General features: G+C 42.4%; 1 protein-coding gene across 5 annotated transcripts in view; it reads left to right on the top strand.

Annotated features, from left to right (window-relative positions):
- CALCRL (calcitonin receptor like receptor) overlaps positions 1 to 21,191 on the top strand; it is a 325,809-nt gene that overhangs the window by 140,283 nt on the left and 164,335 nt on the right. For all 5 annotated transcript variants that reach the window (XM_073558079.1, XM_073558078.1, XM_073558081.1 and 2 more), the window contains exon 3: positions 15,546 to 15,693. In XM_073558079.1, coding sequence (XP_073414180.1) covers positions 15,546 to 15,693 — 148 coding nt within the window. The remainder of the gene's footprint in view (positions 1 to 15,545; positions 15,694 to 21,191) is intronic.

The raw sequence follows: 21,191 nt of genomic DNA, 5'->3' as shown, positions 1-21,191 counted from the left end.
GAAAATATTGCGGACGGTGGCCACGGATGGGGAGGAGGAATGGATAGGAAACACCGCCCATCGGACCGGACTAAAGTCATTTAAATAGCCCGCCAAATTCAGGTGACAGATTCCCTTTAAAGAGTTTGCGCTGGTAGATTTATGGAGAAATAGATTTCCTGAAACCTATCAATACTCATGTTATTCAACAACACATAATTCTTTGGCTATGGATCACATGGTGGGAGATATTCAATACTTGCCTAGAGTTATCTCAGATCACAGTCCTCTTTGGGTTTCACTCAAATTGGGCACAAACTCCCCTAATTGGGAAATTAAATCAGTTCTGTATTCAAATCATAAACGTAGAAAAAGTGGCCGTATACCTTAGAATTTTTCCAAATTAATAATGGAACAGCATCTGTTCCAATGGTCTGGGTGTCTATGAAGGCCTACCAGAGAGCAGGGCTGTGGAGTCGGTAAGCCAAACCTCCGACTCTGACTCCTCAATTTCCATGACACTGACTCCACGACTCCGACTCCCTCATATATGGCTCATGTTTAAGTGTTAAATTTACTGTAGTACAATGGTAACATCAGGCTTTTAATCATTATCATGATACAATAATCAAGCCATTTAGATAGAACATAAAATATATATACTGGAATACAACTTTAGAACAAAAAAAGTTTGCAAATTTACAATTACAATACATTATGCAGTAAGTAGAGTAAAATAGTTTTCAACAAAAATGTACTGATTAACATTTGTGTAGTCTATGAATTTGTTCTGAGAAATAGTATCGCCTCCATCAGATCCTCCTTCATAGATGACCTCAAGTCTGATCTAATTATTTTAAGGCTAGAGATCAACCTCTCTACCCTAACTTGGGTTGGTGGCAAAGCAGTAACCACATGGGCACATCTCTAAGAATTTCAGGGTATAAGGGAATTGCCTCGTACACAGTCAGTTTTGATGAATGATTGTACTCTTCTACTTCTTTGAAAGCAAGTGAAACATTTTGCTGAAATATGGTTAATCTGTTTTCTATGGGAATGGAATCTTTTTCCTTGCAGCAACGCTTTGCCTGCTCCTTGTCGTACAAATACTTGTTGAAATTAAATTCCTCATCTGATGAGTATGAATAAACGGTAGGACCCGAGTCCTCTTGCTCTTGACCATTCTGTAGCCCTCTCATCATAACTGCTACCTCAATCAGAGCTTCTTTTCTTTTAGTAAGCTTTTGATCATCTAGCAATATACGATGACTCGGGTCCACATAAACAGCTGCCAGAAGAATTTTATTTTCTAATAGCAGTGTCTCTCTACTTTTCATTGAAGCAGCAATGCCATCTGCGATTAAACCTCCTCTTTGGGACAGGCAAAACAACAAGTTCTTCCACTCCTTTATAAAAATGCCAGGAGTTAAATCCTCAGCTTGTAACATTTTAGTCACTGTAAATGGATGATGAAGCAATTCCTTCAATTCAGCCACCTGTGTCCATTGACCTTCATGTAGTGTTACCTGAGGTTTGGCCATATCTACATGGAAAGGTTTCAACTCAAGCAATCGCTCACTCATTAAATAGGTGCTGCCTCACTGAGTGGCTTGATCCATAATTGCCCCTTTTACAGCACGTCTCTTCAAGATGGAATCAATTTTAGGGGTTCTGGCAGCAATAGCAAATTTCCTCACTTTGGTTATCAGAGTTCCAGCATGTCCTTCTTACAGACTATCTTTTAAGGGCCCGTTACACATAGCAATATCGCTAGCAATATCGCTGTAACGTCACTGGTTTTGTGACGTAGCAGCGATATTGCTAGCGATATCGCTACATGTGATACTTGCCTCCGACAGGCTCCCCCGCTGCTCTGATCGCGCGAGGACGTCCTGGACCATTTCTCGTCGGGCGCTTCCTGCTGGGCTTCCTGTGGCGCCGACGAACGACGCGTGGACACGGGCGGGAGGACGTCAGGATCGCCGCGTCTGACAGGTAAGTAGCGACCCCCGACTGTTGTGAGTTCATTCTCTGGTTCACCAGTTGTGAGTTCTCCTTCCAGACTCCCTCTGGTGGTAACAGGAGGTAGTGAGGCTGTTTGATCGGTGGAGATCTGCCACCTGAGATTGAGGATGAAGATTGGACCTCAGGAGTCTCAGATTGGATTTAAGACAGCCGACGCCCTATTCAGTTGCTGGTGATTCCTTCTGGCTTGTCAGCTCTTGGTTTTCAGCTCTGTTCCAGTCATCTAAAGCTAAGTTTTTCTGCTAATGTTCACACTTGATTTTGTTGGTCTATTCAGTTTTTTGTGTAGTCAGACAGCCCCGGCTGGGGGCTGTGCTGAATTTCCACTCTTATTTCTCAGTATTTTGCCAATTTGCTTTTTGTCCCTTACTAGTTTGGTCTCTTTTTGCTCTGTCTCAGAATATTTCAAAGTGCTGATATAGTGGGAGAAGTCTAGTGACTTCAGGGTTAATTTTGCTATCAGAAGTGTTGGACATTATTTTTGTAGGGTTTTTTGCAGGTTGCAGACAGCGTCTTTCCTTTTCCTTTCCTTTCTAGTTAGTTTGGGCCCCATCGTTTGCTCAGCCTATTTTCCTGCCTGTGTTTGTGCCTTCATCTTGTTTCACCGTCAATACATGTGTGGGGGCTATCTATTCCTTTGGGGTCTGCTCTGGGGCAGTTAGTTTTCCCCTTTTCATGCTTCAGGCTTATTTAGTCCTCCGGCTGTGACGAAGCGTCTAGGAACATCGTAGGTACGCTCCACGGCTGCTGCTAGTTGTGTGGTAGGATCAGGGATCTGCAATCTGCATAGTTACCAACCTCTCTGGTTTTCGGTGACTTAGCTTGTTTTGCTTTTTTCTCCTCGGTGACCCATTCATAACAGAATCACCAGCCATACCGCAGATTCTAGGGTACTCAAAAGCAGGAAAAAGTTGTTAAAAAAAAAAAAGTGTGTCAGAATTTATTTTTTTTTTTAAATATTTTTTCCTCTTTTTTCTCTGGGGCTGTAGGAGGATTTTTTTTTCTTTTTCCTAATGGAGATTACGCAATTGTCTGATCGTGTGGAGCAGCTGGCTGCTGAAGTGCAGGGAATTTTCACCTACCTCATTCAGTCACATGCTGCTGAACCTAAGATCCCTACTCCTGATGTGTTTTCTGGGGATGGTTCTAAATTTCTGAATTTTAAGAATAATTGTAAATTATTTCTGGCCTTGAAGCCTAACTCATCGGGGAGCTCTGTGAAGCAGGTTAAAATTGTCATCTCCTTGCTGCGCGGCAATCCCCAGGATTGGGCGTTTTCTCTGACACCTGAAAATCCTATTCTAACTAATGTGGATGCATTTTTTCAAGCCTTGGGGTTGTTGTATGATGAACCTAATGATGTTGATCAAGCTGAGAGAACCCTGTTGGCATTAAACCAGGGTCAGGATTCTGCAGACTTATACTGTCAAAAATTCCAAAAGTGGGCGGTCCATACTACATGAAATGATAGTGCATTGGCTGCTCTCTTTCGGAAGGGTTTATCAGAGACCGTAAAAGATGTTATGGTGGGATTTCTTGTTCCCTCTGGTCTGGATGATTCTATGTCATTAGCCATTCAAGTTGATCGTCGTTTACGTGAACCTAAAACTACACGGGAGGCGCTGCCACCTTTTGAACAAATGTCTGAACCTATGCAATGTGATGGGGTTTTGTCTAGGGCGCAACGCCAGGAGTTTAGAAGGCGTAATAAGCTGTGTTTTTTCTGTGGAGACGCCTCTCATATTATTTCTGTCTGCCCAAAACGAGAGAAACGTTTTGCACACACATTTGCTGTGGGCAGTATACAACCTAAGTTTCTTTTGGCAATTACTCTGATCTGTTCCTTATCCACATTTTCCACGAAGACTTTTGTGGATTCAGGAGCAGCGTTGAATCTGATGGATTTGGACTTTGCTAAACGTTGTGGTTTTTCCATGACGCCTCTGCGGACGCCTATTCCTTTGAGGGGCATTGATGCTACTCCTTTGGTGGAGAATAAACCTCAGTTTTGGACCCAGGTGATAATGCGAGTTGCCCCAGACCACCAAGAAAATTGTAAATTTTTGGTGCTGTATAATTTGCATGATACTATTGTTCTGGGTTTTCCTTGGTTGCAAACTCATAATCTAGTTTTGGATTGGAAATCTGGGTCTGTGGTGAGTTGGGGTTGTCAGTGTGTTCTTAGGGACGCTCCTGTTTTCTACACCTCTCCTCAGTCTCATGATATTCCTGATTATCTAGCCGATTTTTCTGATGTATTTAGTGAGAGCAAGTCTGCGTCTTTGCCTCCTCATAGGAGTTATGACTCTGCAATTGAGTTGATATAGATAAGCAGGGGTCTATTTTACCAATACCGATCAAAAGTATATATAGCAAATTGGTATAGATATATAAATTAAAACTTAACTTTTAATCACAAATTAAAACCTGTAAAGTGCCAAAATAGTGCCAGATAAAAAATTGCCCGTGCAATCGTGCTAATAAAAACAGCAAACTGTGCTGAGATGCCTTATATTGTCAAAATAGTGGACAGAATAATTTTTTTTTGGTGTCCAAACAGTGTGGGAATAAGGTCATCCAGATGAATGCAGGCATGAGAATATGCTGAGACTGGGGGCCCCCCTTTTAGGAGCGCATGCACAGGCATCGGTGTATAGGACTAATACACATGAGATGAGTATAACGACATACTATTGTTTTACCATGAGAGTATCTAATATGCAGTAATATTGCGGAGTATAAGGCATTATAATTTACTCGCCTCCATGGGTGCTATGCATTGTTCATTTTGACCTGTGAGAAATGCTGGTATAGCATGAATTTCGTTGATGTGGAGCAACAGATACTCCTTTGTGATTCGCCTTGTCTTGGAAATTGTTGATAATATTTGAAATGGAAACAGGAATAATAATGCTTGAGTTCCCTAAGAGGACACTGCAATAATTTCAATAAGTGTCACTATATATGCTGAGACAGTGTTTGGCTAGTATACCTGGAATATTAATACTCAGCTATAATTAGACACCAAAGAAAAATTATTCTGTCCACTATTTTGACAATATAAGGCGTCTCAGCACAGTTTGCTGTTTTTATTGGCACGATTGCACGGGCACTTTTTTATCTGGCACTATTTTTGCACTTTACAGGTTTTAATTTGTGATTAAAAGTTAAGTTTTAATTTATATATCAATACCAATTTGCTATATATGCAATTGAGTTGATGCCTGGGTGTAAATTTCCCAAGGGTCGGCTTTTCAATTTATCAGTACCTGAACATGATGCTATGCGATCCTACATTAAGGAGTCATTGGAGAAGGGTCATATTAGACCATCCTCGTCACCTTTAGGTGCTGTTTTTTTTTGTGGCCAAGAAAGATGGTTCATTAAGACCGTGTATTATCGTTCCCTTAACAAGATGACGATTAAATATCAGTACCCGTTACCTCTGATGTCTGATTTATTCTCCAGAGTTAAGAGTGCATGCTGGTTTACTAAGCTTGTCCTCAGGGGGGCGTATAATCTTATTCGCATCAAGCACGGGGATGAATGGAAGACGGCGTTACTACTCCGGAGGGACATTTTGAGTACCTGTGATGCCTTTTGGGCTCACTAATGCCCCTTCTGTCTTCCAGTCCTTTATGAATGATATTTTCCGTGACTTTGTGGATAAGTTTTTGATCATCTATCTGGATGATATTTTGATCTTTTCTAGTGATTGGGATTCTCATGTGGAACACGTCCGGACTGTGTTCGGGATTTTGAGGGAGAATTCCCTGTTTTTTAAGGGATCGAAATGCCTCTTTGGTGTACAGAGGATTTCATTTTTAGGATTTATCTTATCTCCATCGACTATTGAAATGGACCCGGCTAAGGTACAGGTCATTTATGATTGGGTCTCATTTTTGCCCTTGGCCGAATTCGCACTGAGCAATAGAGCTAGTTCTGCCACTTTGATGTCACCCTTTTTCTGTAATTTTGGGTTTCATCCTCAATTCTCTTCAGGGCAAGTGGAATCTTCGTCCTGCCCAGGTGTGGACACTGTGGTTAAGAGCATGCAGCAGATATGGGACCAAGCGGTGGATAAGTTGTCACTCTCTCAGGAAAAGGCCCAGCGATTTTCCAACCGGCATAGGACCATTGGTCCCCGGTTTAAAGTGGGTGATATGGTTTGGTTGTCGTCTAAGAATATTATTATGAAGGTTGCATCTCCTAAATTTAAGCCAAGATTAATTGGTCCTTATAAGATTTTGGAAATTCTTAATCCTGTTTCGAATGGCTTTTTCAGTTACGTTCAAGATCCATAACCTATTTCACAAATCTCTGTTAAAGAGGTTTGTTGAGCCAGTGGTTCCTATGGCAGCACCTCCTGACCCTGTGTTGGTTGAAGGCAATGTGGAATATAAGTTAGAGAAAATATTGGATTCTCGTTTGGTTAGACGGAGACTCCAGTATTTGGTCAAATGGAAGGGTTATGGTCAGGAGGATAGTTCTTGGGTCTCTGCCTCCGATATTCATGCAGATAGATTGGTTTGTGCTTTTCACCGGGCCCATCCTGATCGGCCTGGTGGCGTGGATGAGGGTTCGGTGACCCCTCCTCAAGGGGGGGTACTGTTGTGAGTTCATTCTCTGGTTCACCAGCTGTGAGTTCTCCTTCCGGACTCCCTCTGGTGGTAACAGGAGGTAGTGAGGCTGTTTGATCGGTGGAGATCTGCCACCTGAGAATGAGGATTACGATTGGACCTCAGGAGTCTCAGATTGGATTTAAGACAGCCGACGCCCTATTCAGTTGCTGGTGATTCCTTCTGGCTTGTCAGCTCTTGGTTTTCAGCTCTGTTCCAGTCATCTAAAGCTAAGTTTTTCTGCTAATGTTCACACTTGATTTTGTTGGTCTATTCAGTTTTTTGTGTGGTCAGACAGCCCCGTCTGGGGGCTGTGCTGAATTTCCACTCTTATTTCTCAGTATTTTGCCAATTTGCTTTTTGTCCCTTACTAGTTTGGTCTCTTTTTGCTCTGTCTCAGAATATTTCAGAGTGCTGATATAGTGGGAGAAGTCTAGTGACTTCAGGGTTAATTTTGCTATCAGAAGTGTTGGACATTATTTTTGTAGGGTTTTTTGCAGGTTGCAGACAGCGTCTTTCCTTTTCCTTTCCTTTCTAGTTAGTTTGGGCCCCATCGTTTGCTCAGCCTATTTTCCTGCCTGTGTTTGTGCCTTCATCTTGTTTCACCGTCAATACATGTGTGGGTCTATCTATTCTTTTGGGGTCTGCTCTGGGGCAGTTAGTTTTCCCCTTTTCATGCTTCAGGCTTATTTAGTCCTCTGGCTGTGACGAAGCGTCTAGGAACATCGTAGGTACGCTCCACGGCTGCTGCTAGTTGTGTGGTAGGATCAGGGATCTGCAATCTGCATAGTTACCAACCTCTCTGGTTTTCTGTGACTTAGCTTGTTTTGCTTTTTTCTCCTCGGTGACCCATTCATAACACCCGACCCCTGCTATGTCGCAGGTGAGATCTGCCTGTGTGGCAGCTCACTACCGACCACTTAGCGATGCACCAGCGATCCATATCGTTGTCGGGATCGCTGGTGCATCGCTAAGTGTAACGGTACCCTTACTGTCAGCTGAAGCGTGTGCACAACGCAGCGCATGTGATGAATAGGAGAGAGATGTGAAGCAGCTTCAACAAGATCATCTAATTGTAAAGAATCATTTTGCTGTTCTTCTGTAGTAATATCTGTTTGTTCCTCTGTTATGGGAACAGGACTGTGGCCTTTCATCTCCAACATACTGAATGTGAAATGTTCTTCTATCTGCTGTTCACCTTCATTATTCTCATTCATCAGTTTAATTGTACTTATCATTTTTGAAACATTATCAGTTACAATAATAAGAACCTGTTCTTTTTTTGAGTTCATAATCTTGCATAACTTTTTCCACTAAGGTCTGGAGAAACTGGCTGCTGTGATGAGTTTTAGTAACTTTTTCTGCCAGCGTCTTAGTAACAGTTTTTTTTGTTTTCACAAACATGTCGAAAGTTGATAGCAAAATAGTTCACTCTGTGACATGTGCAGGCATCTATTTTAAGTAACACAAAGTGTCTCCTGAGAGTCTTTTTAAGATCACTAGTTCTCTAATACTTTCTCTTTCCAGAGAAGCACCAATTTTGCGGGTCATTTCTCCTTTAAGAGCTGTAAAAGCTGGTCGTGCAAATAATGAAAATGGTACACTGTCCATCACAACATGTCACTCCCATTTGCAGCACCATATTACCCCCATAGCCCATATTTATAAGCTTCGCTCTCAAAATGGGGATTGGGCAGAGTCTACGTGAGAGATTCTGAAGGTTCTTTCATTTTATGAGACACTATACTCTTCAAAGGTTAAACCTCCGGAAGGAGAAATTTCAAATGTCTTAGAAATGGCCAGGTTGCCCACATTATCTGAAGATGAGAGGAGGGCTCTGGATGGTCCCCTGTCACTGGAGGAACTAGAAAATGCTCTATCTTCTTTGCCAGGTGGAAACGCTCCAGGTGTAGATGGCCTCCCTTCGGAGGTGTATAAACATTTTAGCAAGGTATTACTCCCAAATTTGTTACATCTATACAACACCTTTTTGCAGCGAGTTCATTGCCACCATCCATGAGAGAGGCAATTATTACTATTATACCTAAAAAAGAGAAAGATCCTCAGCTTCCTGAGTCATATAGACCTATTTCTCTATTGACAGTAGATATCAAAATATTGGCTAAAATATTAGCTAATAGGTTGTCAGGAATTATGCCTAAAGTGATACATCCAGACCAAACTGGCTTTACGGCCAACAAATCCACAGCAATTAATTTGCGCCTCCTCTTTTTGAATATGCAGCTCCCAGCAGATAACATTGGTCATAGAGTGGTGCTGTCATTGAATGCAGCAAAGGCCTTCAATAGCATAGAGTGGAGCTTTCTCTTGGAGGTGTTGAAGAAAATGTGGTTCGGACCCACGTTTATATCATGGGTGCAGTTGCTACACTCCTTCCCTACCGCTAAAATCAAACCAAACGGTGAACTGTCTCTAAGCTTCAGATTATATAGAGGCACAAGACAGGGGTGTCCGCTGTCTCCATTGTTTTTTGCCATTGCAGTAGAACCCCTAGCGGCAGTAGTGAGGAATTCTGAAGTAAGAGGATTTCAATATGGAAATATAGAAGAGAAGATCGCTTTATATGTGGATGATCTGCTATTTCTGGGAGACTATGATAGATCCCTGAATTGTTTAATGGATATACTTAAAACAGTTTGGGTTGTTGTCAGGTCTGCCTGTTAACTGGGATAAATCTGTACTGTTCCCCTTAGATGGCCCAGTAGACCGTTTAGACTTTCAGCATACCCAAATAGAGGTGGTTTCTCAGTTCAAATACTTGGGGTTGGTAATATCATCCCCTCTTAGAGATTAAGAGAAACAGAATCTACTGCCTCTTCTAGACAACTAGAGACCAAAAGACGACCGTGGCCTGGCACTGCCCAATGCATGGTTATATTTTCTGGCGACTCAATGGTAACATCTGAAGGGATGGAAGGAAAATGACACAGACAGTTTGGTGTATAAAATGATTCAAAATACTGTGGGACAGGAGCCCCTTGTGGAAAGTTTAGAGGCAGGCAAGTTTGGGGGTCTCTCAGTATACCCTGCATTGGACTTAATTTCCAAGGTTTGGCTTAAAATCAAAAAATAAGAGAGTTTGAACGCTTATCAATGTACACACCCATTTAGAGTAATGACTTGCTCTCAGAATTTGCCAAACTGAGTTCAGGAACTGGAAGAATATGGGCCATATAGAGTAAGCCTATGGGTGCTTGGTGACTAATAATCCTCTCACCTGCATACTGGGATATGTAGATGAACTGTGTACTGTTGAGACTGGGAAACTTGCCATAGCTTGATTACTATGCATGGCTAGAAAACTGAATGCTAAAAACTGGATTCCTGCAAGTCCTTCGACAGACAGAGTTTTTTAAATCAAGTTGAGTCACTCATATCATTGGAAAAAGGGGTATACCTCAAAAGGGATAGAAGTAAATATTTTGATAAATTATGGGGTCCCTGGCTTGGAGGTAACCAGCGATCAGCCTCGATAGGATCTTGTTAGATGTGTTTCAGTTGCTATGGGATCACTACAAATGCCAATCGACTGTGTGCCTTTCGACTTGGCTGGTCTAAACCGGCCTGACTTACTCTGCTTTGTATGATCGTATGTTTATGAAATAATATTCTGAATAAGAAATGTTGGGAGGGAAGTGTTCAGGGTAAACACCTTTGGTTGAGAATGTTATTTGTGCATGTGTAACTGTTATAAAATTAATAAAAAATTACTTGATTAAAAAGAGAAGTACTTGCCTTAATCCTGTTTTCCTGTTCACACTAGCAGTTCTTGAGATGAGTACAGGTCTGCAGGCATTCCTCATCAGTGTCATTTTGCTCTAATCTGCAGAGAAGTTTTACTACTGAGCATGTACATAAAATGCAGCAAACATTCATCTCAACTAAAGGCCGAGATCCTTAGAACAGAAATAGAACATACTTATAGGACATTTCATAACTTAACTTTCACAAATTCTTATGAAAAAAATATTTAGCAATTTTTAACACCTATTGCATTTAAATACTGTACCCAATTTCTTACATATTTTAGGAGTTGGTCCATTTTAAACCGACTCCACCAAACTGGACAGCGTCTCTGACTCCACAATTCCGACTCCGAATCCACAGCCCTGGTGGTGGGTATACCCCCCATAAAATGTTATTCTCTCAATAACTTGTCATTTGGCCTTGAGCATCAATTACAGCTTGAAAATGACATCTCATGCTATTCACAAGTCGAGTTATTCTCTGTTGAGACACGGCATCCCACTTTTCTTGAAGGGCGTCCCTCAGGTCATAAAGGATCTGGGATACAGCATTATGAGCCTTTACACAGCAACTCTGCTGATCCCGTAGATTTTTTTTATGGGATTCAGTTCTGGAGTGGCCGGCAAATTGCAGGCCACTCCATTTGAGGTACCTCTGTCTTCGGCAGCTATTCCCTAATGATGCAACCTCAATGAGTTGGACATTGTTATCCATGAAGATGAAATTAGGCCTGTTTTGTTCATGCAGAAGTGCAATGACTGGAATAATTATGTAATTAAAGTAGTAGGGCCATGTCACTGTACCATTCTCAAAGTTTAGGACAGTTCTGCATTGACTAGACACACCTGCCCACACTGTAACACCACCAAAACCAAAGGCTTGTCGGATGACAACAGTGGCTGATGCATAGCACTCTCTATGATGTCTCCAATATCATTGGCGGCCATAATTTTTGCTTAGCGTGAATAGACTTTTATCAGTGAACAGCACTGAGGCCCACTGGTCCATCATCCAGTGTAGATGCTCCTTGGCCCTAGATGGTGTGTTCAGGTACCCTTGCACGTCATCTAGCACACAGACTACATTGATGTAAATAGTTTAAAATGGTGTGACGTGACACTTGGATGCCTCTCACCTCCCTTAAATATGTCTGGAGTTGTGTGGATCTCATCATCCGGTTTCGAAGGTCATTGTTCACAATGAAGCAGTCATCAGTGTGGGATGTGGCCAAAGGATGGACACTCTAGGGTCAATGGCCACTTCTGTCTGAGAACATCTCACTTGAAGCCTCATAATGGCAAAATATTGTTGATCAATTGGTAGGTGTCTTCTTGGTCTCCTGATGTGAAAATGTGAACAGAATGATGAAGAGGATTGTTTAAATACCAATTCTAATTGAACCCTGAAATTTATTGGGTGATTCATGGATCAAACACCTTTTGTGAATTTTGCTATTGAAATAGCTCCTTTGTTAGAGAACAGCAAGTTGTTCAAAAAGTACTGAAAGATTGGACATTTGGACATGTGCATTCAAAAGTTTAGAGAAGGTCACATTAAGTTCAACTGAATAGGTTAGAGTGCATTTTAGGATCCTCCTGAAATTTCACTTGAAAGCCAAATATCCCTAACTTTTTTGTGGTGTGTGTGTGTGTGTGTGTGTGTGTGTGTGTGTGTGTGTGTGTGTGTGTGTGTGTGTGTGTGTGTGTGTGTGTGTGTGTGTGTGTGTGTGTGTGAAAACACTGCTCAAAAAATAAAGGGAACCCTTAAAAAACACAATGTAACACCAAGTCAATCACACATCTGTGAAATCAATCTGACCAGTTATTCAAAGATTGTGAATCAATTTTTCCTGCTGTTGTGCAAATGGAACAGATAACAGGTTGAATTATAGGCAAATAGGAAAGCAACCCCTATATGGGAGTGGTTCTGCAGGGGCTGACCATAGACTATTTCTCTGCTCCTATCCTTTTTGGCTGTTGTTTTGGTCACTTTTGCATTTTGTCATTGCTCTCACCTATAGAGGTACTGTACAGTATAATGAAGTGATGTCTACAACCCACAGAAGTTAGACTTAGAGTAGCTCTGAGTCTAAGAGCAGTTAATGCTCAAAACGCGTACAGAGCTCCTCTGAATTATCCCCGTGCGGTAATCCTTTTTTTCTGGGATATACCGATTAAATGATCACAGCAGCCATGTACATTTTTTAATTTTATTAATAAAATATTGAATTTTATTCCTGGAGCTGGACTTTTTTTTAACTTGAAGCATTCAAAGACGTTTCTGGCAGAGACGTGTCCGTGCTCGGTTGCATTAAAGTTCAGGATGAACTATGAGGGGTGAGCTGAATATCTTTCTTTCACTAGCCAGAAATACCCTGTCTACCATTAGGTAACGGGATGAGATCCTCAGACCCATTGTGAGACCATATGCATGTTCATTTTTGTTTTCAGTTTTGTTCATTTCTTTTTAATTCATATAAAATAATGACGGTTATCCCTAAACACTGTCAGATAATTTACCAACAACAGACATCATTCCTGCTGGTTTATAATGACTCTGTTCTAGCATTTTACCCTTTTCTCACAATGACTGACCTGTTTCAAGTAATAAGGATGACAGGAGAGGTGGATGTTGGATAAGTGATTTGCCAGTAAAACTGTGTTGCAGTGTCTGCAGAGTGTTACTGGACCCACCGGCTTGTCATCAGTTTAGTAAAAAGTACTGTAACACAGTGACTGTAGGTGCTTACCTGATTCCTTGAACTAGGGGGCGCCCTAGTTTATCACTGTTCCCCGGATTACCCCGGAAGATTGAGATGCCGGGGTCACATACCTTGCTATGCTCCTGTCTTAGCTCTTATCTGTTCCCTCTCCTACCCTGGGGAAGGAAGGAATAAGGGACCCGTTACACAATGCGATACTCCAGCGATCCGGACAACGATACGACCTGGTAAGGATCGCTGGTACGTCGCTACATGGTCCCTAGTAAGCTGTCACACAGGCAGATCTACTCAACGACGCAGCAACGATATGGCGATCCGTATAGCGACCTCGGTGGTCGTTGGGACCTTGTCACACAGCAGCTATTCTGACGACTCAGACCTCGATAGGAGTGCTTCAGTGTTTTTTCCACGTCGCTCTGCTCTGATTCGTGGCCTCTACTGTGCTATCACTACGCGGTTTGCTTCAGCGTCCCTGTCTGAGTCGCTAGTGTGCTATTTATTCTTGGATCCACAGTCACTGACATGGGGACACGCGATTATTATAACTGTACATGTTAAATGTTATGATTGCATATAATTGATAGCTGACCTATAAAAGGAAACCCTACAAAGAGCCTAATTTGTGACCACCAATCAGAGCTGAGGGGGCGTTGAAAAGACAAAGCAAAATCACGCCTGCGTCCCTGAGTTCTGAGTCGCCAACGAGGTCGCTCATCGTTGTTATGGCGTCAAACACAGCAATGCATGCTGGACAGCGGGACACCAACAATAAAAAAATGGCCTAGGACATTCGATCAGCAATATTGCAGCGGGGGCCCGATCGCCGCTATGTGTCACACGTAACGAGATCGCTGTTGCGTCACAAAACCTGTGACGTTTCAGCGATCTCGCTATGTGTGAAGTACCCTTTAGGATTACAGTAACCAGACAGACGGAGGGGGTTGTGAAGTACATTCACAAAACAACAGAGTGGAGCACAGGGGAGGGATAGGTAGGAGAAACCAAATACGTGAGACTTAGGATAAGCACTCAAACTCTATGCAGCAATCTCCTGAACAATTCTACAAACGTCTACTCCAAGCACAAACTACTGCTCCAACACCAAACCAGGTAGTGGTAATATCACTGGCAATGACTGAAGCAAGGAGGAGGGTTCTTATGCCTGCTAGGAGTAACAAACTCAGAACAGCTGTCACCCAAGACTAAGAACTCCTGGAGTCCAACTAAGCAGTGTAACCCTTGCAGCGCTAGATCAAAGAAAGCCAGAACTGCTAAATAGGCCGGTGAAGCCGTTGTACCTACTGCAGGTGTGATGTCACCAGACGCGATCATCTGACCCCACTGTGTCGCGGTATCCCTGTGACAAGTACATTGTTAGCTGTTAGGCGTCAGGTTCCTGCGGCTGCACAGCAGGAATCCAGAGCTTTGCATTCTGCGGTCTCCCATTCTTCTCCGACCGCTCAGGAGCCTGCACAGCAATCTCGGTGTCCCAGACGCTCTGCTCAGACCAGCGCCGTACGACCGGTTGTTGCTGCCACCTCTGGGTCAGCAATAGTGGCGCAGGCTGCCCTGCCGCAAACCACTCCAGTGGCAAAGTCCTCTCGTCACGCTACTGGGCATGCTCATGAGACGATCTCCCATTGGAGATTGGGAGTCACGTGCTCAGGTCCTTCTCATCGGATTGGTCCATCCCAGAGATTTGGAAGGTCCCGCACGGCTATAAAAGGTCCGCATGGCCGCTCGGCCACGCGCTAGTATAGGCTTTACTTGCTAGATGTGTGAATGGTGGTAGATGTATGATTCTGGTGATTGACTCATTAAGATTCCCCTCCCTTTGATATTACGCATGTGGATAGGGAACTAGAGTAGCAGTCAGCGCCAGTCAGTGGCAAGCCATAGGTCACTGTGCACACCGCACCTCTTCACTAGCGTCCGATTGTGTCACGTCTCATGGCACTATCGTATAGCGGCGGCGGTTACCGCTGCGCTGCAGTCAGCAGCACTTACCGGCGTCTGCGGTAGTTAGGCCTCACGCACGCTAGGTCTAGACGGGCACCGATCTCTGCCTTGGGTCCGTGTCCTGTGACCGTATACAGCGCGTGCAATTTAGCTGAGACCTGTGGCATTAACAGGCTCAGCCTTCTTTGTTTAACACAGATCGCTCAGCACACCCGGGTGGCGTTTAACCCGTGCGCGTTTACACCGCCATATAACGAGTCTGCCATTACTCAGCAGCAGTGATAATATCTTCTGCATGGTGGACCCCGAGCGGCGAACGCACTTTATTATTTATTTAGTGCGTTCCGCCGTTCCTAACAGTTAGCTATACACTAATCCTTAGTAAATCAATAAGTTATGATATCATAAATTATTATTTTTGCTATACTGTGTATTTACTATAAATATCTGTCTAAATCTTCAATTTTCCCTAGACTCATACAGTGAATGAACAGAGAGTGGAAACTCAAGAAGCAGCGGAGCAAGGTTATGAAGTAGCTGGTGTTACAAGGAACAAGATAATGACAGCCCAGTTTGAATGCTATCAGAAAATAATGCACGAGCCAGCGCACACAAAAGAAGGTAACTTTTCCAATTATCTTTGACATTTTTTATTCAATAAAAACAATACTAAAATATTAACCTTTCCAACACATCCAGAAGGCACTGTTAGTAGGGTTTCCTAGGGAAGACAGTACTATGGATGACAAATATAAAAGTCCTTTCACCTGTGCTTTGTTCAGTTGAGTCCTGTCCTGGAAATTGCTTCTGTAAGCAGTTGGAGGCACAGAATATTTATCTGCCAAGCGTGTCCTCTGCCATATAGTATTGGCTGGGAGGGTGGGTGCAGAGAATAGGAGTTCTGGGCAGTAGTGACATTTCTCTCCTCATTCTGAGCAGACGTCTTTAACAGAGGCAGGCCTTGACTCTCTCTTTTGTATTGCTCTGGATTCGACCTCCCTTGCAGACATAACATTTCCTCCTCATCTATTTTACTTCCCACTGCGACATGTGGCATGTGCGGTGATATGCTACCATGCCATCATGAAGTAGAGAAAGCAGTAATGTACTCTAAGGTCAGTGGATGGGGTGGTTTAGTTTGTTCTTGTGCTTTTGGATAGTCAGATGGATCTGGCCCTGGTGACCACCAGCGTCCTTGTGGTTCTGCTCCAGAGTGTCTTCCTTGGCATCCATCATCATGTTTGTCTCCAGTGACACCACTGATTCTCTCCACATGTTTTCAGATCCCAAATAAGCCACTACTCCACCACTCAGTTGTTAAAAATCTCTTGTTTTAACTCCATAAGGACCAGGGGTATTTCCATTTTTGCATTTCAATATTTTGCTCCTTTTCTTCCCATAACTTTACTTTTCCGTCAATATGGCCATGTGAGGGCTTGTCTTTTGTAGAACCAGTTGTACCTTTGAATGAGACCATTGCTTTTACCATATCGTGTACTGGAAAACAGGAAAAAAATTCTTAGTGCGGTGAAATTGCAAAAAAAAAATGCAACGTTTGGGATATCCTTCCACAAGCTTCTCACAATAGTTGGTCAGAATTTGGGCCCATTTCTGGTGTAACTGATCCAGGTTTGGAGGTTGTCTTGCTCGCATCTGCCTTTTCAGCTTTGCCCATAAATTTTCAATAGGACGGAGATCAGGGCTTTGTTATGACCACTCCAAAACATTGACTTTGTTATGCTTAGGCCCACTTTGTTACCATATTGGCAGTATGCTTCGAGTCACTATCCATTTGGAAGACCCATTTCCACCCAAGCTTTAACTTCCTGGCTGATGTCTTGAGATGTCGCTTCAGTATTTCCACATAATCGTCTTCATGATGCCATCTATTTTGTGAAGTGAACCAGACCCTCCTGCAGCAAAACAACACCACAGCATGATGCTGCCACCCCTGTGTTTCATAGTTGGGGCGGTGTTCTTAGGTTTAAAATCTTCTCTCTTTTTCCTCCAAAAGTAACAATGGTCATTATGCTCAAAAAGTTCAATTTTAGTTTCATCAGATCAGAGAATTTGTCTCCAAAAATTAAGGTCTTTGTTCATGTGTGCATTTGCAGACATTAAACTGGCTTTTTTATGTTTCTTTTGGAGTAATGTCTTTTTCCTGGCAGAATACCTTTCTGCACATGTTGATACAGTACTTGTTTCACTGTGGATAGTGACACAATCTTACCAGCTTCCTCCATCATCTTCACAATGTCTTTTGCTTTTGTCCTTGGGTTGATATGCACATGTCAGACCAAAGCACGTTCATCTCTGAGACACAGAACCCATCTCCTTCCTGAGCGGTATGATGGCTGGACTTTCCCATCTTGTGTGTACTTGCATATAATTGTTTGTACAGATGAACGAGGCACCTTCAGGTATCTTGGAATTGTACCCAAGGATGAGCCAGACTTGTGCAAGTCCACAATTCTCTTCCTGATATTTTGGCTGATTTCTTGAGACTGTTCACATGATGTTATATAAAGAAGCAGTGTGTTTCAGGTGTGCATTAAAATACATCCACAGGTGTGTCTCTAATTAACTCAGAAGTTGCCAAAAAACCTATTAGAAGCTTCCAAACACATGACATCATCATATGGGCAGTCGAGAAATTGTTTAAAGGCATAATAGTCTTAGTGTATGTAAACTTTTGACTTTGCAGTAAGTACCGTATATACTTGCGTATAAGCCGAGATTTTCAGCCCATTTTTTGGGGCTGAAAGTCCCCCTCTCAGCTTATACGTGAGTCATATAGCCAGGGGGTAGGTGAGGGAGGGGGAGCGGGGTATCAGATCATACTGAACCCCTCTGGCGCGTCTCTGCAGCCCACCTGCTTGTCCCGCGGTCTCCTTTCCTTCCTACAGTGGTCACATGGTACCGCTCATTAAAGTCATGAATATGCGCATATTTATGACTTTAATGAGCGGTACCACATGACCGCTGAAGGAAGGAAGGGAGACCGTGGGAGAACGGGACTGCAGAGATGCGCCAGGGGGAGGTAAGTAAATGCTATATTCACCTGTCCCGGTTCCAACGCTGCTCGCCGCTGTCTGCCCGCGGGGTCCTCTTGTCAGTGATGTTCAGGCAGCAGAGGTCGCGATGATGTAGTCAGTGCGCGCCCTCTGCTGCCTGACGTCACTGACAGAGAGACCCGTCGGGCAGACAGTGGCGAGCAGGAGCAGCGTTGGAACCGGGACAGGTGAATATCTCAGGTGCTGGGTCCTGAGCGAGCGGCAACACCTGTCCCCCATAGCGCGCCGGTGTCGCCACCTGCTCAGCACACTGGCACCGACAAGAGGTGAGTATGTCTTTTTTTTTTTTTTAATACCTGCAGTAGCGGCAGAAACAATATATGGGGGCATCTTATGGGGGCAGCATATGGAGGCATATTCAATGGAGCATCTTATGGGGGCAGCATATGGGGGCAGCATATGGGGGGATATTCTATGGAGCATCTTATGGGGCAGCATATAGGGCATAATCTATGGAGCATCTTATGGGGCCTATTGTATGGAGCATCTTATGGGGCAGCATATGGGGCATAATCTATGGAACATTTTATGGGGCCATTAACCTTTATGGAGCAGCATATGGGGCATATTATTCTATGGAGCATCTTATGGGGTCATTATTAACCTTTGTACAGCATTATATGTGGCATATTTTGTATGGAGCATCTTATGGGGCCATCATGAACTGTATGGAACATTATATGGGGCTCCTGATTCAATATGGATATTCAAAAACATTTAACCTACTGATGTCTCACTTAATTTTACTTTTATTGGTATCTATTTTTATTTTTTAAATTTACCAGTAGCTGCTGCATTTTCCACCCTAGGCTTATACGCGAGTCAATAAGTTTTCCCAGTTTTTTGTTGCAAAATTAATGGGGTCGGCTTATACATGGGTCTGCTTATACACGAATATATACAGTAATAAAAATGCCTTAAAACATTCTCTCCCTCTCATTATTCTGCCATTTGGCAAATATTAATAATTATGGTAATCCTAATTGACCTAAAATGGGAAAGGTTTATTCTGATATGTCAGATATTGAGAAAAACATGCATATATGTCTTTTTATATAGGGTATGTAAACTTCTAGTTTCAATTGTACTTGTGTCATCTCCTGCTCTCTGCAAATCTTGCACATGCACGCGACTTTCTTTCCCATGTGTCATTGCGCCTCTGATGTCGGTGTGATGTGTTCACTTCCTGAATTCAGAAGCGCACTGTGCATGTCTGGAATTATAGAAGACGTCTGATGTCAACTGAGGAGCCCAAGATCAAGCTGCTTCTTTGCTGCAGGACATGCACAGTTATATTTGGTTGCTCACGAATGGCAGTAAAATTTGTCTCATATTTTGAGGTTCTCACAAAGTTGCCTATGACCTTGATTCCCTTAGTAAGAGAGGGAGATTGTGGGCACTGACTTCTATAAAGATATTGGCTGAAAAGCCCTAGCCAGATCACCAACCAAACAGCCGGAGCACGGAACCTCGTCTGGACTTCAGCGAAGCATTGATTGAAGAAAAAAAAAGGGATCGTTCCAGCTACTAAAAAACTTGCTTTATTGAAGAAAATTTAAAATAACAGCATGTCGGCTTTCTCCTCTCCAGCAAAGGATGCGCTGGGAGGCATTAGAAATAGCTACGCGTTTCGATCCACTAAGGATCTTTTTCACAGCTGTAGATTGATGGAGTAACACAAATCTTATACACATCAAGAGCCAATAGCAGATACACTTACAGTCACATGATTAGACACTAAGGTCCTTTGCACTTTTCTCAGAGAAAATAGAGATTTGCGTTATGCTGATGATAAAATAATTATTTCACATTAATAACAAATACAAATATATAAAAAAGAAAAAGAAAAAAACATAGAAATAACCAATTAGTAATGGTACATGATTTCTGTTCTCTTATTTAGACCATTAGAATATCTGGACCCCATTGAATTCATGGAAAGTTGGAATCAAATTTTAACTAACTGTTCCCTCAATCTTATGAGACTGATCATTAAGCAGGAAGAATCTAAACTCACTGAAATTCAGAAAGAGATTGAAGAGTTACAAAAATCTATGGAAAAACATAAAACCCTGCCACAATATAAACAGTCTTTTACGAAAATGAAAGAGAATCTATCCAATTTGGAGGAAGATATAATGAGTAGGAAAAAAAGAACATTTTCAAGGGATCTGAAAGATTATGCTACTGGAAAAATCTACGAATGGGGTCCGTGGAAAAAAAACACCCTGCAGATTAAAATCCATTCTAAAAAATAGCCAGACTCCTAGCACTCCAACCAGAAATTCACATGTTGCGTTTTCCATGTCCTCACTCAGAATCTGATTCTAATTGTAGCACCTCCGAAGGTTCTTTTTCTGCAAGTATGAACAGAGCCAAAAGAAATTTTTTGGGACATTCAAAAAACGCAGGAGGCGTTCCGGGAGGAAACACCGGAGAAACACAAGGTGTAATGACCAGACACAGGAAAAAGAAACAAAAGAACTGAATGTGTTAAATCTATCTTCACGGTCTTTGACACAGGACCAAATGGAAGTTCTAGCTTTAGGATTAAATTTCTCACCTGACAAAAATTTTGATCTTTTTTTGACAATTTTGGATTTCAACAAATTCATTAGAAATCTTACGATAAAGAAACATTTTTATGCTGATACTGAAGAAGAGTTTCGGGATGATACATTACAGGAAACAAATGTTTTCCATAAATTAGATTATAGGGAACAACTATCTATTCTCAATTTACAATCTTTAGAACTAGAAAATGGTACAGTACATATAATGAAAAAGATAGTTTCAGTCTCAGCATATTAATGTAAAAAATCCTTTTTTCTACCCAATTCAGAGCCGAAGTGACTGCATGGATAGATTTCAAGTGGTTTTAGAGAGCTGAAACAGTTAAATTTGGAAATATCCACCAAGACCCCATTTTCTGGCTTTAATAGAAATCGGACGCCATGTCGCGATTGGAAAACCCCTGATGTACCAAAACAGTGGAAACCCCCCACAACTGACCCCATTTTGGAAACTAGACCCCCCAAGGAATTT

The sequence above is a fragment of the Dendrobates tinctorius genome, unplaced genomic scaffold (assembly GCF_039654945.1).
Source record: "Dendrobates tinctorius isolate UK_male_01 unplaced genomic scaffold, ASM3965494v1 ptg000254l, whole genome shotgun sequence".
NCBI classification, from domain to species: domain Eukaryota; kingdom Metazoa; phylum Chordata; class Amphibia; order Anura; family Dendrobatidae; genus Dendrobates; species Dendrobates tinctorius.
Note: the sequence above shows the minus strand (reverse complement) of the source record. Positions and strands in the feature narration are given on the sequence as shown.